We start from the raw sequence: 15,201 nt of genomic DNA, 5'->3' as shown, positions 1-15,201 counted from the left end.
ATTGTTGTAAACTAGTTGTGTACTTAAAGTTTACTACTGTTATACTTAAAAGTATACTTTTATATATTAGAAAGTGGGCCAATTTAGTCCCAAGGAGTATTGAAATAGTACACTTACAAGTATACTACTAGTACAGTGATATTTGTATACGTACTACATAAAGTATACTTAAAAATATACTTGAACTTTACTTAAGTATACTTAATAAAATAAACTTGAAGTATACTACTTTTTGGTAAGGGTTATCTGAATGGCCTTGCCATTGAAACCACTTAATGGAATGTGATGAATGAAAAAATAAACAAACATGAAACATTGCAGTTTGAACTTCACAGATCATAGATATGCACTTTTTCATTTTAAAACCTCATTGTCTATGTTCTCTTCTCGCCAAAAATTCAGAGTTGGTTTAGAAAGCACCATTACTTAACTCACAAAGGCCTCTCGGAGAAACCGAAACGGAAAGATGCTGACGTCCACAAGGAGATAAAAAGCTACTGAGCTCTTTTTAATTTCTCCTACTTTAATTAACATTAGTGTGCCCTCTCGACGGTGAGAAGATAGGATCATTTGTAGCAGATCTAGCGGTTACGCAGGGCAACGGATAACAGCCGGCTCAACCTCTATTACCGTAATATATGTCCTCAGGAGAATAATTATTCACGCAGGTGGACAAGAGGTGACATTCTCATAATGTCAAAGAGGCCAAAGCTGGCTTAGACCAGGCACTGCGGATGAAAAAAGACCTAGACAGAGAGGCAGATCGCTTCTCATGGCTGCAGGTGTGAGTTCGGCTGATACGCAGACTGTCCCTGAGGCTAGTGATATGTGAAGTCTATATTACAGAAACTGATCTGGGACCCTTTGTTAAGCATTACAGGAAGTGGTTTACAGGCATACCTGGAGGGATATGTGCATGGGTGGTCGGATCTTGGCGCCCGAGAGCTCCAGATAGGTATCTTTGCCGAGGAAGTGCACTGTGACCATCTTATGACACTTGGAGCCAGGTGGACACCGGCACACGGGCTCTCCCTCCACGACCAGACACTGCGCTCCATTCTGACAGTAAGACTGATCACATGGACTCGTCTTCTGGAGTAATATCATTGGTGGAGGAGTCTCACAGAACAGCCCACTAAGGAAAGAGAGTGGGTGAGGGTCAAAAGTTTGGAATAATTAGGATTATTTTTTACTGTTTTTGAAAGACGTCTTTTATGCTCACTAGCGCTGCATTTATTTGATGAAAAATACAGTAAAAATAATATTGTGAAATATTTTTAGTGACAATTTTCTATTTGAATATTATGTTAGAATGTAATTTATTCCTGTAATGCAAAGCTGAATTTTCAGCATTATTACTCCAGTCTTCAATCCTTCAGGAAACCTTCTTGAATATAAAGTATTTTATAGACATGTGCCGATAAACAGTAATAATAATATCATAATAATGAACATGCATGATATTGTTATCGTGGGCACCTCAAAATACTGTAAATTATTATTCATTACTCAGATTTTTCGAATGCATTCTAAGAATACTAAGAAAATTCAGTGTTTTTTTAACTATAATGTTAATATTCTTCTGTAACATTAACAGATACCTTGTGTAACAAATGTAGCTATTTCACATAATGTTAGTTAATGCATTACTAATGAGACCTTATTGTAAATTCTTACCTATTGCACTTAAACTATAATTCTTGTTTACTTTGAACATTTATAAACAATAAAGCAACACACAAAAATGTATAGTTTTGTTTATCATACCTGTTATAGTATAACAACACTTTTTTTGCAACTTATTTCAATATCGTGATAATATACCATGATAAAAGCCTTTATACCATCCTATGCCTATATTATTATTGAATATTATATTAGTATAGTATATTATTGAAAACAATATAAGCAATTTTTCAAGCACTTTTAACTTTCTTTCTTTCTTTCTTAAATCTAATTCACACAAGAGATGAAGACAGTGTTAGAATATTGATAGAGTGTCAGGATGGGTGGTAAGCCAGATTAATGTGGGGCTCAAGACACCATCAGGCCCTTAATTAGTAGCCGTAGTGGAGTGAGGGATGCTGGGGAGAGAGCTATTCTTCTTCTGTACAATGCCACACGCACACACACACACCCTAATGTTATAATTAGCCATATGGATATTCATCGTCTGTGCATGTCAGATTTAACTACACACTATCATATAACAAAGGACCAACAGAAGCTTGCAGTGTGTGTGTGTAAGCGTGTATATGTTTGCATCTATCAAGCTTTTCATAATCATAATGAACACAGGTGTGCAAGTATCCTAGTTATCAGAAAAGTATGTGCATGCTTTTTGAGTGATTTCTAACCTACTTTCACTTTTGCAGACATAAATGTGAAGAGTAAAAAAGGGGAAATTATGAATAAAGAATTAATAGATTAGGTCAATATTTGTCAACAGTTTTTATATTTTATATTTAAGTATTATTACTATTTAAAATATATATTTTTAAAAAATATATTTTTTAATATACTATATAATAATATTATTAAAATATTAGGATAATATTATTATTATTATTATAAAATAATTCTAAATGATTCATAAATAAAGTAAGTTTTTTTTACCTTTCCTTTAGGAGTAGAGGTATGGATTAGGCTCGGATTAGTCTTTAACAGTTTTACAGTAATTAACTTACAACAGAAACAACAGAATTCTATGATGTGTGCTTATTTAAATAAGTAAATGCAGGCATGTGAGTGTGAACGATGCACGAGTCTCACCTGAACCCCTCCTTGCACACACACGTGTATCCGTTGATAGCGTCATTACACTCTGCTCCATGCTGGCATTTGTTCTCCAGACAGTCGTTGTAATCCTGCTCACAGTGCTGGCCAACATAACCCGGCAAACATTCACACCTGAAGGAAAACAACAACAACAACAACAGTTTAGATGCTAAAAAAAATTGCTAGCAAAAAGGGGTGTCCTAATGCTCGGTAATTTTAAAACACTGTTAATCACTTGGCAGTGATAATGAGATTTCAACTACAGAGTGCATTAGTGCACACCCACTTTTTCAACAACACTGGTTCCAAAAGACTTTTCTCTTTTGTTTAAGCATTTAAAAAAAAGGTCTTTGTTCAAGCATTATAAGCCATAAACCAAACCATTTAAAGAAGTATATGAAAAGTGGACAAAGACAAAGTGACAAATTACATGACTATGTACTTTCCAGTTTTAGTGAGTGAAAGAACTACAATCCCATAAAGCACTGCCAATTGAAATAAAAAGCTATTACTCTATAGTTGTTGGTTGTGTTAAGTTTTTGCAGCAAAAAACAAAACAAAAAAATATATATATATGTCATTCGCAGTGCTTCATGGGAGTGGGTGGAGCTAAAGATCTCTTTTGGCACACTGCGACCACTGATTGGTGGAATTTTCTGTACAGCATCATGGTAAGTTTTTCATCACAGATTCTGCTATTAAACAATTATTTTAAAAATAAGTTGAATTCATGTGAACAGTTGGGCTGAAGAAAAGCATACATCCTCAGAGCTCACAACAGGTCTGTCTTGTATTGTTACACTCACTTTCCTAATGGAGAAAATGAATGGAGCTTTTACTTTCCAGAACCCGACTGTTGCTCTATTGCAGGCAGCACAGGCAGGTCATGTTGTCTTTCGTGTGAAGTTCTGACCAGAGGAGCTCACACACTCACCTGTAGCCCTTACTGAGGGGAACACACTTAGAGTCGTGTTGGCAGAGGTCAAACCCGGGCAGACAGGGGTCAATCACCTCCTCACACAGATCACCTAAGAGACACACAAAGAAAGGGAACAAATGACTCTAACAGTTGCCATCTCCCAGCGTCCGGAGGTTTATCACATGCTGAAACACTCAGGGCCTCTGCTGTATACGGGTGAAGCGCACAGTCGTGCGGCTAAAGGAACTCTTTGACTGAATATACAGACCCTCCTCGAGGTGTTTTAGCCCCTCACACCATCTGCCAGCATTTAGACTGTGTGAGGCTTTTTCTCCTCCAGGCTCAACTGAAAACATCTTTGTGTGATGGCAAAGTCATTCTAGAGCACACAGCTCAGCAGGCTCCATTCGGAGGCACTAAATCACTGCCAACCAGAACCTTCAATACGTTCCCTGTTCCTGTCCACTTGCTGTAGGACGTCTGGCCCTGCAACAGTCCATACTGGGTCTAATCCAACCTCCACATCCCTGCACTCGTTCACCCAGATTCCTAGCATTTCCTGTCCAGCACACTTGTGCTGGTGTTGCTAGTTGCATGGCACAGCAGCAGCTCAGAAACAGATGTACCCTCTCCGTGCTCAGGCCCTCGAGACAGTGTTTAGGTGGTCTGCTGCAAGGCCAATTTCCTCTAGACCCTTTCTGCAGCAACTGTATGTGTTCTTCATGGAATCAGTGCAGTCGGTGTCTACAGCTGATGTTTCCTGCAAGCACCTCACAGGCTGGAGTCTGGCAAAGAGCTCAAGCTGTGGGTTCTTAAATCAATTCTGGATGCTGGTGGTAAGATTTGTGCTGACTGACGTTAATACAGAACAATCCTCAGTTGTTAAAACACAAACTGAGATACAGAAATACAATGAAAATGGAGAAGGAAGACTTGACCTTTGGCAAAGTGTGAAGGTTCAACATTAAACAAGGACTGAAGCACCAAATTCCCTTACGAAAAAGAAGTTTATTCAAGTGCTATTAGTATACTTCTTTTAAACTAAAAAATAGGAACGTATACTTTTAGTCTACTTTTTAATGACATTTAAGTATATTTGATGTACTTCTCAGAAATATACTTAAAATGACATTTAAGTATATTTGAATTATACTTTAAAAAAAGTCTAATTATATTTGAGCTATACTTTTGCTCCTAGAATCCGTGTTTTCATTGTTATACGGTAGGGGGCACTAGTACACATCTTCTGTACAAAAAAAAACAACAAAAAAAACACAAGTGAAGAAGAAACTGAAACAACAGATGCTTTCCACATGTAATCTAACACGATCATCAGACATAAAACAGCATCAAAACTGTGTAACGTTATGGAATAAAATGTCGACCAATGAAGAGGTAATAATGACTGTCAAGCTTTGGGGTGTTGATCGACTCCATCTACGTTTTGATTATATCATTCTGAATCCAATTCATAGTCTTTATTCAGCTTTTTGTTCAAAATGTTGTTTATTAATTTATTTTTTATTTATGAAACTTACCCACATTCAAGTGTTTAAAAAAGAATACATGAAGCTAGAATAAAATATTTTTGTTTACAAGCAGATACCTTGTTCTTTCCTTTGATGTTTTGTATGTTTAGATATTCATATAACATACTTAATAAAATCAACTTGAAGTATACTACTTTTTGGTAAGGGTTGCCTTGCCTTGTTTGGGGCATAATGACATTTTGCAACATTTTTCTGTTGGTATGCTTACATTACATTACTTAAAAAGTTTGGGGTTGATTTTTTAATGCTCGAAAAAGAAGACTGCACGTATTTGATCAAAAAGACTGTGTTGTGAAATGCAATGTTGTGAAATATTATCACAAATAATTAAAATGACAAAATATTTCTATTTAAATATATATTAAAATGTTATTTATTTCCGTGATGCAAAGCTGAATTTTTTTGGCAGCCATGTGATCCTTCAGAAATCATTCTAATATGCTGAAAAAGAACAGTATTTATTTGAAATAGAAAGCTTTTGTAACATTATAAATGTCTTCACCGTCGCTTTTGATCAATTTAATGCATCCTTGCTGAATAAAAGTGTTAATTTGTATCAAAATGAAAAAAACCTCAAACATTTAACAGTAGTGTATTAATTTTTTTTAAAAAGAAAAAAAATCTTACCAACCCCAAACGGTAGTATAAGTCTCAATACAACTATAAAATACAACAATACAAGTCCCACAATGCCCATGGGCATAACGTTAAACAAAAGAAAACATCATCAGTATATTAAATCTTCAACCTTCCTTCTCCCCTTTCATTTCACCAACATAATTACATACTTGGATATGAAACTAATGAAAAAATATATTCTATGTTGAGAGTCTGATCTATAGCCAGCCTGGTACAAATGACTCCATTAAGATCCATCTCTGAGCAATAACATTTTTCTCTTGATTGGTTTAAGACTCAGTTTAAGACTGTGCTCTTTAACCGGACAGCTGTGTGTGCCCTACGAGCTTAAGGATGTGGCCAGGCTTATACCGCAGCAAGTACACACTCTCTACACCAAGTGCACCCGCTCCAAGGGAGGTGGCAAAGAGGAATGCCATTATAATGACAGGGCCCGCTAGGAGCAGTTGCACTTCCTATTTTGAGGAAAAGAAGAGAGAACAAGAGCAGTTGTGCCACTGGATGCCACTTGGCAGATCTGAAGTGGAAATAAACAGACAGTTTTAACAACAGCTGAATTTTAAATCTGCCTAGTCAGGACTTCTGTCAAAAGCTGGTTTGTTTAGTAAAACTGCCCACTACCAGTCTTAACATGTATATTATTTTGGTTTCTTAATGTTTTCTTAGCCACCTCAGTTGTGGCTGGAGGATATAAATGCAATTGGCACAGTATTGCCAGTGAAATGGCCTCATTGCGGTAAGACTGAGACAGACAAGTAGGGCAATATGACTAAGAAAATGGTAACAAAGAGTCTGAAACATTCCGAATGCATTTATAGTCTGGCTTAATGAGCTTTAACTGGTACCTCTGTAGTTCAGAGGGCAGATGCAGGTGTAGTTGTTGATGCCGTCCACACAGGTGGAGTTATTCTCACAGTCGTTGTCTTCACAGTCATCAGGATTCAGCTCACACTGCTGGCCCTCATACCCAGGCGGACACACACAGCTAGAGGAGTGGGAAGGCACAGGACAATGATCAATACTTCAAACCTTAGAACAAAAGGAAACACATGGGTTTCAGTGATTTAGCTCTGTTGGGTGACACCCTGATACTGCCAGACTGATTTTTTCAAGTCTGCAGCCAGAACAGTGTCATTTGTTGCCATTTATGTCTCATTGTTTGGTCTTTAAATGTCAACCCAACATCCTTCATTAGTGCACTGCTCACAGCCAACAGGAACACTGAGTTTTGGTTTTAACACACACTGAACACATTACAGGAATAGTTCAGCCACAAATTATAATGCTGGCATGAACACAAAACAAGATCTTTATTTATAACACTCTATACGTTCTTGTTTATTGAGAATATCGGGATTTTGGAAGAAGATCTTCAGACACAGAGTAAACCTGGACTCACTTTTATGGCACAGATGGTCCTTTTCTAAGCTATTAAGATTGACAGCTACTGGTCACCATTCACTTTCTTGAAGGAAAAGAGCAGCCTAAACATTTTGCTAAACATCTCATTTTGTTCCACCAAAAACAAGCAATAAGATGGTGACTACATAATGGAAGAACCAGCTCATTTGAGTCTGAGTCAAAATGCTCCTGGAGTCCATGCCTGTTTTGGTCCTTGAGTCTGAGCCATATTTTCTTGGTCATTGAATATGAGTCCAAGACTATATTTTGATGGTCTTGGTTCTTGAGTCTGAGTTCAAAACCATATTTTCATTGTATTGGTCTTGTCTTGCTGGGAGCATGACGACTTTTCTGGTCTCGGTTTTGACTCAGACTCAACTTTCTTCAAATCTCAGTCTTAACTCAAACTTGATCCTCGTCTGGTGTCAGTCTTGACTCGAACTCAATGTTTTCTGATCTCAGTCTTGACTCAGACTCATCCTCATTTTGATCTTGGTCTTAACTCAGACTTGATTTCTTCTGGTCTCGGTCTTGACTCAGACTTGACCCTTTTCTGGTCTTGGTCTTAAATCAGACTCAAATCTCGTCTGGTCTCAGTCTTTACTAAGACTTGACTTGACTCTCTTCTAATCTTAGTCTTAACTCAAATTTGATCCCAAATTTGAAGTTTTCTGGTCTAGGCCCTGACTCAGACTTGACCTTCTTCTGGTCTCTGTCTTGATTCAGACTCAATCTGTTCTGTTTTCGCTTGTGACTCAGACTCAACCCTCTTTCGGGTTTTGAATCAGACTCAACCCTCTTTTGATCTCGGTCTTGAATCAGACTTGACCCTCTTCTGATCTTGGCCTGGACCCCACCTCGAACCTCTTCTGGTCTTGGTCTTGACTCAGACTTGATCTCTTCTGGTTTCAGTCTTTACCAAGACTCGACTCTCTTCTAATCTTAGTCTTATCTCAAATTTGATCCTTTTCTGGTCTCGGCCCTGACTCAGACTTGACCTTCTTCTGGTCTCTGTCTTGATTCAGACTCAATCTCTTCTGTTTTCGCTTGTGACTTAGACTCAACCCTCTTTTGGGTCTTGAATCAGACTCAACCCTCTTTTGATCTTGATCTTGATCCCACTTCGACCCTCTTCCGGTTTCGCTCTCTGACTCAGACTCGACCCTGTTCTGGTCTCGATCTTCACTGGGACTAAAATGAGCTGGTTTCAATTACACCACCTCAAATTACCTGCTGAAATTCCAAGCAGCCCCTAATATTTGTATTTTTCTTTGTTGTTTTGGCTTTCTGTTCCTATCCGTAAGACTTGTAGGTCAGATCCATCAGTGACTGAGGCTCAGTGTTTGATAAACCTCCATCTCCATGGTGACTTGAGCAATAGCAGTAAAACTTATCTCACTGTTTAGCAGAGCCCACACCCATCTGTACCCTTTCACCCAGTCCCTGCCCTCTGGCTGCCAACTCTCAAAAGCTACGCCAGCAACCGATATATTCCACCCCCAGAAATATAAAAACACACGAATCTCTGGGCTCAGTTGCTGTTTTTTTGTAAAGTCATTGTGCAACTCTGCTCCTGCTGGATGTGAAGCGGCTGCCCTACAAAAATTGAATAGAGGCCTAACGTGACATTACCAAAGTTGCTGGGTGATTTATAGGACACGGGGGACATTTATTGTGCCATTACAACAATCTGCCTGTCTCTTGCTTCGTTCAAATGTCCAGGGGTGTTACAAGCTTTGAAATTTTAATACACAGATTTTGTCCAGACGTGCATTTTAACAAATTATTTCAGTTTTTAAATCTTATTTATATCCTTTTTGACACTTGTATTCATAGCGATAGTGGAAACACTGTGCAGGCTACATTTAGACTTATGTTGCACCAAAACTCAACATTTCAGGCCACAGGTCCAACAACTTCCCAGCTATTCGATGGCTGACAGAATATCATTTATACAGCTCTGAATGTACCTGTAGTACCCATCCAGTCCAGGTGTGAGGTGGCATGTGCCTCCATTAACACACGGCAGGCTGATGCAAGCGTTAATGGGGATCTCACAGTTACGACCCTGAGGAAAGAGAAAGCCTGTGAGCATGGATGCGGAAAGAGCGAGCTCAGGTTTTAACATGTCTGACCCTACATACTGGGACAAAGGTCACAATCAGATGGATACTTTCAAAGGTGAAGAGGTTAAAGGAATAAAAAGCCATCATCTACATTACTACATAATGATTTCTGAGTAAAATGTCAACTTAAATGTTAACCGCAATTTACCTTTCAAACAGGGTTAAGGAGTGGACATTAAAGGCAATGATTAGCGGTGCTTTCTATGGTCATTGTTGCTCATACTAATAATTAGGAATCTGTTTTAATCCCTTAACCTTTAACTACCATCCAGAACACCCTAGCAACCACACAGCAACATAATAAAAACACTCAGAACATATTAACTGCATAGTCTATCCTGCAGCATTGTGGTGGATAGTTTTGCACAGACAGGCACCACTCAGATTTTCCTCAGCAAATGTAAAAATCTTGTTTGTTTACTACTTCTATATCCAGGCCTAGAGCCGAGTTTAGTTTAATATCATGGTTTATGGAAGATATATGTCTTGTCCTGATCCTTTTACACTCCGGGGCTGTAACTCCGTGACTAACACTCTCCATTTCAATTCCAGACAAAGGCTTTTGCCACTGATATGCCTGTTTCCTCTGCTCTCCTCAAAGGGCCCATATGTCTGTTTTCTTTCTCTCATCTCTGTTTTTTTTCTTTTTCTCGTCCCATGTTTGACTTAATTCAGTACTCTTGAACATTCTAATTAATCTTCACTTACTTCGAGGACAGACGCGCACCTGCAACTGACCTTGAGAGCTGCGGCTTTAATTAAAAGACAGCTCATTGGTTCTGTCTTGTAGAGGGCGAACGGTTAAGCTCTTATCTGTTCTTCAACAGAACTAACCTTTAACTACCATCCAGAACACCCTAGCAACCACATAGCAACATAAAACACTCAGAACATATTACCTGCATAGCCTATCCTGCAGCATTGTGGTGGTTAGTTTTGCACAGACAAGCACCACTCACATTTTCCTCAGCAAATGTAAAAATCTTGTTTGTTTACTACTTCTATATCCAGGCCTAGAGCCGAGTTTAGTTTAATATCATGGTTTATGGAAGATGTATGTCTTGTCCTGATCCTTTTACACTCCGGGGCTGTAACTCCGTGACTAACACTCTCCATTTCAATTCCAGACAAAGGCTCTTGCCACTGATATGCCTGTTTCCTCTGCTCTCCTCAAAGGGTCCATATGTCTGTTTTCTTTCTCTCGGTCCCTCTGTTTTTTCTCTTTCTCTCTTCCCATGTTTAACTTAATTCAGTACTCTAGAACATTCTAATTAATCTTCACTTATTTCGAGGACAGACGCGCACCTGCAACTGACCTTGAGAGCTGCGGTTTTAATTAAAAGACAGCTCACTGGTTCTGTCTTGTAGAGGGCGAAGGGTTAAGCTCTTATCTGTTCTTCAACAGAACAACACTGACAGGAATCCCATAACCAAACAAAAGGGTAATGATTGCGCGCTGCATCCAGGACACACACAGACACATTCGCAAAGCACTTTTTGTGTAAAACCGAGTCTGTTTGATGTCAAACTTTGGTTTGCTTGGGTTTTCAAGTGGTTTTCGTATGTGCATCAGCAATCTGCAAGCCAGTCTGCTTGAAACGATGGTCTAAAGTTTGGCTTATAAAGCAATCTGTTCTAACTCACAGAAGTGAACTGCTATTGATGCCGCATAATTTACATTTTTGTATGCTCTCGTCTGGTCACACTCATAATTGCTCATAGCTGCTTGTCTTTGAATAAATTGCCTTCGAAGAGCAGCTCACATTCTTCACATCTCTTGCAATGCATTTGCCCACAGCCCAAGACCCCACCGTCAAGGTCACACTACCGAGTACGTATCCACTACACAAACAACGGCTGCCTGAGTACAATAGGAACTAATCAAGAAACTTCAGAGACAGCGAGTTCAGCTCGGGAAGATGGATGATGAGGCTCTCTTGCATGTAATGATGCACATAACTCATAGGAGTATTCTGTACACGCGTGCAGGAGGACAGGAAAGACGCTAGCCGAGGATGTGTTGTATGTGGGGTGGTGGATGTTCACTCACCTTGTAGCCAAAAGGGCAGGTGCAGTGGTAGGAGCCCGTGACATCACTCACACATGTGCCGTTGTTCTGACAGGGAGTCGCCAGACAGGGGGTGCACTTGGACATCAGATTCAAATCTGCTGGACCTGAAACACACAACACAAAATGTGAAGTATAAATGTGTGGATGAGAAAGGGAACCAGAAATAAAAGGGAATGGAGGTGACATTAAGGTCAACATGAAACAAACCTGGCCATATGTGACCCTGGAGCACAAAACCTTAAGTTTTGTGCTCCAAAAAACTTAAGTCGCTTGGGTATATTTGTAGCAATAGCCAAAAAAACATTGTATGGGTCAAAATTATCGATTTTTCTTTTATGCCAAAAATCATTAGGATATTAAGTAAAGATCATGTTCCATGAAGATATTTTGTAAATTTCCTACCGTAAATATATCAAAACTGAATTTTTGATTAGTAATATGCATTGCTAAGAACTTCATTTGGACAACTTTAAAAGTGATTTTCTCAATATTTAGATTTTTTGCACCCTCAGATTCCAGATTTTCAAATAGTTGTATCTCAGCCAAATATTGTCCTATCCTAACAAACCATACATCAGCTATGAAAATCATCATCAGCATCATCAAAAGCTTATTTATTCAGCTTTCAGATGATGTATAAATCTCAATTTCATAAAATTGACCCTTATGACTGGTTTTGTGGTCCAGGGTCACATATTTACTTGCGAAACAATATATCTGTGCATGCCATTACTAGAAAAAATAAAACTTTTACCAAAATATATGAACTTGTCTCTTCCACTGAAACTGTTGTTTTTGCAGTATTTATGTACTGTTATAGTATGCATTTATTATTTTGAATACACTTTTCTTTTCCAGTTTTAATAATTTAGTTAAGTGCTTTAATAATTTTATTAGATTTTCTTAAATATTTATATTTAGCTTTATTTTATATCAATTTTAGGTTTTTAGTACTTAAACTTTTCCGTTCAAGGCAACATGTCTAATTCTTGTTCTTAAAGTTTTTTTTCATCTATTATTTATATTTTATTTAATTTAATTTTAGTTAATGAAAATAACTAAAAACTTATAACTTAACTGATAACTTAAACTATTTTAACAGTTTTAAGCTGTAGTTAATGATAACAAGACTGCTCTTTTTGGATAACATCACATCTTATTTTTCAAACCGTCCCTTTTCAACCTGACTCCATTCTGGTAAGTAATGTCCACTTTTCATGATCCAACCAGTTATGACTGAATAAAATCAAGTCATACCCTACAGTTTTTTTTTTCTCCTCAAATATCTTGTTTCGTTCCAAAATGTAATTTATCATGAAAACAATGGCATTGCAAATGCATAACTTACACAATCTCAGAAAAAAAGGTACTAAACTGGGGTGGTACACTTTCAAAAGGTACCAATATGTACCATTTTGGGGTAAATAAGGTACAAAGATGTACTTTTAGCTTTTGCACTTAGGATACTGCCCCAGTGACAGTTTTGTACCTTTTTTTTTTTGCTTACTTTTTGGAAGTTTCCTTTTTGGAGACTTTTTACTGATAGAAACAACGGAAAAAGGACAGGATATTATTTAGGGAGAGAAAGAGAGCGGAAATTGACCCAGGACATGGCACAGACCAAACTAAAATCTGTGTCTCCCACATGAGCACCATGGCTCAACGTGTCCGCTGCAGATGTGTTAACCACGAAGAGAGAAGACAGAAATGAGACTCACCCTTGCACTGGAATTGACTGAGAGGGGTGGTAAGCAGCAGGCGGTCGGCCATGTCTGGTGGTCCAGCGCAGCGGGCGATGCCAGGCTCTTTAAACCCAGCCTTCACCCACTGAGACAACCAGCGCAGCCCGCAGTCACAGTACAGGGGGTTCGCACCTAGAGCCCTGGATGACAGGAACCAGGTGTTTGAAAGCATAAATGCATAGAAATATCAGTATGATTCGTTAGTCTAGTGTATTTTTCCTTGTGAGTTCAACTCTTCATTACAAAGCCAACTTCTTCCCAAGTGCACTTCCTTCAATTCAACAGGTCCTTTATTCCTCAATGGGGATTTTTTTTTTCTGACAGTTCTTTTCAATGAGGAAACAAGGAGCTACAGTAACCCCGCTCCAAACCGGCCGAGGAACTACAGCCAGAGAGGAAAAAAACAGCACCACCATAAGCCTCCATAATAGATGCCTTTTAGCTGTAATAAAATTTACAAAGATTTCCTGTGGGGCTCGGTCTCTGAGCGCAGAGCACAAGGCTGCTCTCTCTCTCTAGGTTGCACCCGGTAATGAGGTAAAACTTACATTGAGTCTAAAGACCTGAGTTGGTCTCTAAGGCTGAGACTGGGAGTCCATCATTAACAGAGGCAGAGAGAGCACGCTTTTACACACACACACACACACACACACACGTGTGTTTTTGTGAATTGTGGGGACATTCCATAGGCGTAATGGTTTTTATACTGTACAAACTGTATGTGCTATTGCCCTACACCAACCACCTAAACCTACCCCTTACAGGAAACTTTGTGCATTTTTACGTTCTCAAAAAAAAAACTCACTCTCTATGATTTATAAGCGTTTTGAAAAATGGGGACATGGGGTAATGTCCTCATAAGTCACCTTCTCCTTGTAATACCTATGTCATACCCATGTCATTATACAAATTTGTGTCCTCATATGTCACAAAAACGCGTGCACACACACACACACACACACACACTTACAGATGAGACAGAGATGTCAAGTGGCTGAAGGCTCCCTCCGGAATAGTTGAAAGGTCATTTCCGTGGAGGGTTCTGAAAGAGAAGAATGAAAAGGAAATGAAAAAAGCATGGAGCTCTGGGAGCTGGATCCATTGTTTTCCACACTATAAATGGAGATAGAGAAAGAAAGGGTCGGTCATTCACGGCACTTAGTGAAGATTATAGAAAACCGCTGCCGTTTTTTTGTGAGACACTGGTGGGAACGGCAGATTTGCATTGAGATGTCATTGTATGCTGTGTCAGTTCTGTTTAATAATTTCTCCTGTTTTATTACGGGGCGCTCGGCCCACACATACACACTAAGACTGCAACCTGAGAACATGATTGGACAGCTACGGGCCCTTGAGGCCACGTCAGCGCTGGCCCTGGGGCATTCTGGAAAATTAAAAAGTGACAATGATGACTGCCTGGCAGACTAAGCTTAAAAGGGCCGGAATAAGGGCGTCCTTTGGGCTGTTTAACATATCTGTGCACACAGGGTGTTGATAACCTATCCTGCCCAGAGCCGCAGAACACAACATCCAGCTTAATGCAGACAGGATGTTTCTTAAACTATGATCACACATTTCAAACTGACTCATTTATTTGTCTCCTAATAATTTACAAGAGCGAATAATACATGCATCTCAGAACTTTTTATCCATGGACAAATGTTTTTTTTTCCACCACATCTCAAAATGCCAAATAAATATGTTATGGAAATTATATTTTCAATAGAGACGTTGACTTACTAAGGCTAATTTCATATTCTAGTACCATAAATACATGTTCAATATTTTATCACATTTTTTTCATAAGATAAAGTTGACAGAATTCTAGCACAATCAAAAAATATTTTGTTCATAAGTGATATTTACCTTGATTTTGCTCAACTAAGGAACAGCTAAGGAGGAACACACACTACCATTCAAAAGTTTAGAATCCGAGATTTTGTTTTAAGAAAGTAATTATATATATATATAGTAT

General features: G+C 38.6%; 1 protein-coding gene across 1 annotated transcript in view; it reads right to left on the bottom strand.

Annotated features, from left to right (window-relative positions):
• The window catches only part of LOC107741095 (slit homolog 3 protein-like), a 196,687-nt gene that overhangs the window by 18,699 nt on the left and 162,787 nt on the right, over positions 1 to 15,201 (bottom strand). Inside the window, exons 23-30 of the mRNA XM_016553687.1 lie at positions 14,197 to 14,268; positions 13,203 to 13,366; positions 11,464 to 11,588; positions 9,258 to 9,355; positions 6,732 to 6,871; positions 3,713 to 3,806; positions 2,773 to 2,910; positions 901 to 1,135 (exon numbers count right to left, since the gene is read on the bottom strand). Of these exons, the coding sequence (XP_016409173.1) occupies positions 901 to 1,135; positions 2,773 to 2,910; positions 3,713 to 3,806; positions 6,732 to 6,871; positions 9,258 to 9,355; positions 11,464 to 11,588; positions 13,203 to 13,366; positions 14,197 to 14,268 (1,066 nt within the window). The remainder of the gene's footprint in view (positions 1 to 900; positions 1,136 to 2,772; positions 2,911 to 3,712; positions 3,807 to 6,731; positions 6,872 to 9,257; positions 9,356 to 11,463; positions 11,589 to 13,202; positions 13,367 to 14,196; positions 14,269 to 15,201) is intronic.

This window comes from Sinocyclocheilus rhinocerous, unplaced genomic scaffold (genome assembly GCF_001515625.1).
Source record: "Sinocyclocheilus rhinocerous isolate Xijiao unplaced genomic scaffold, SAMN03320098_v1.1 scaffold44, whole genome shotgun sequence".
Classification (NCBI taxonomy): Eukaryota; Metazoa; Chordata; class Actinopteri; order Cypriniformes; family Cyprinidae; genus Sinocyclocheilus; species Sinocyclocheilus rhinocerous.
Note: the sequence above shows the minus strand (reverse complement) of the source record. Positions and strands in the feature narration are given on the sequence as shown.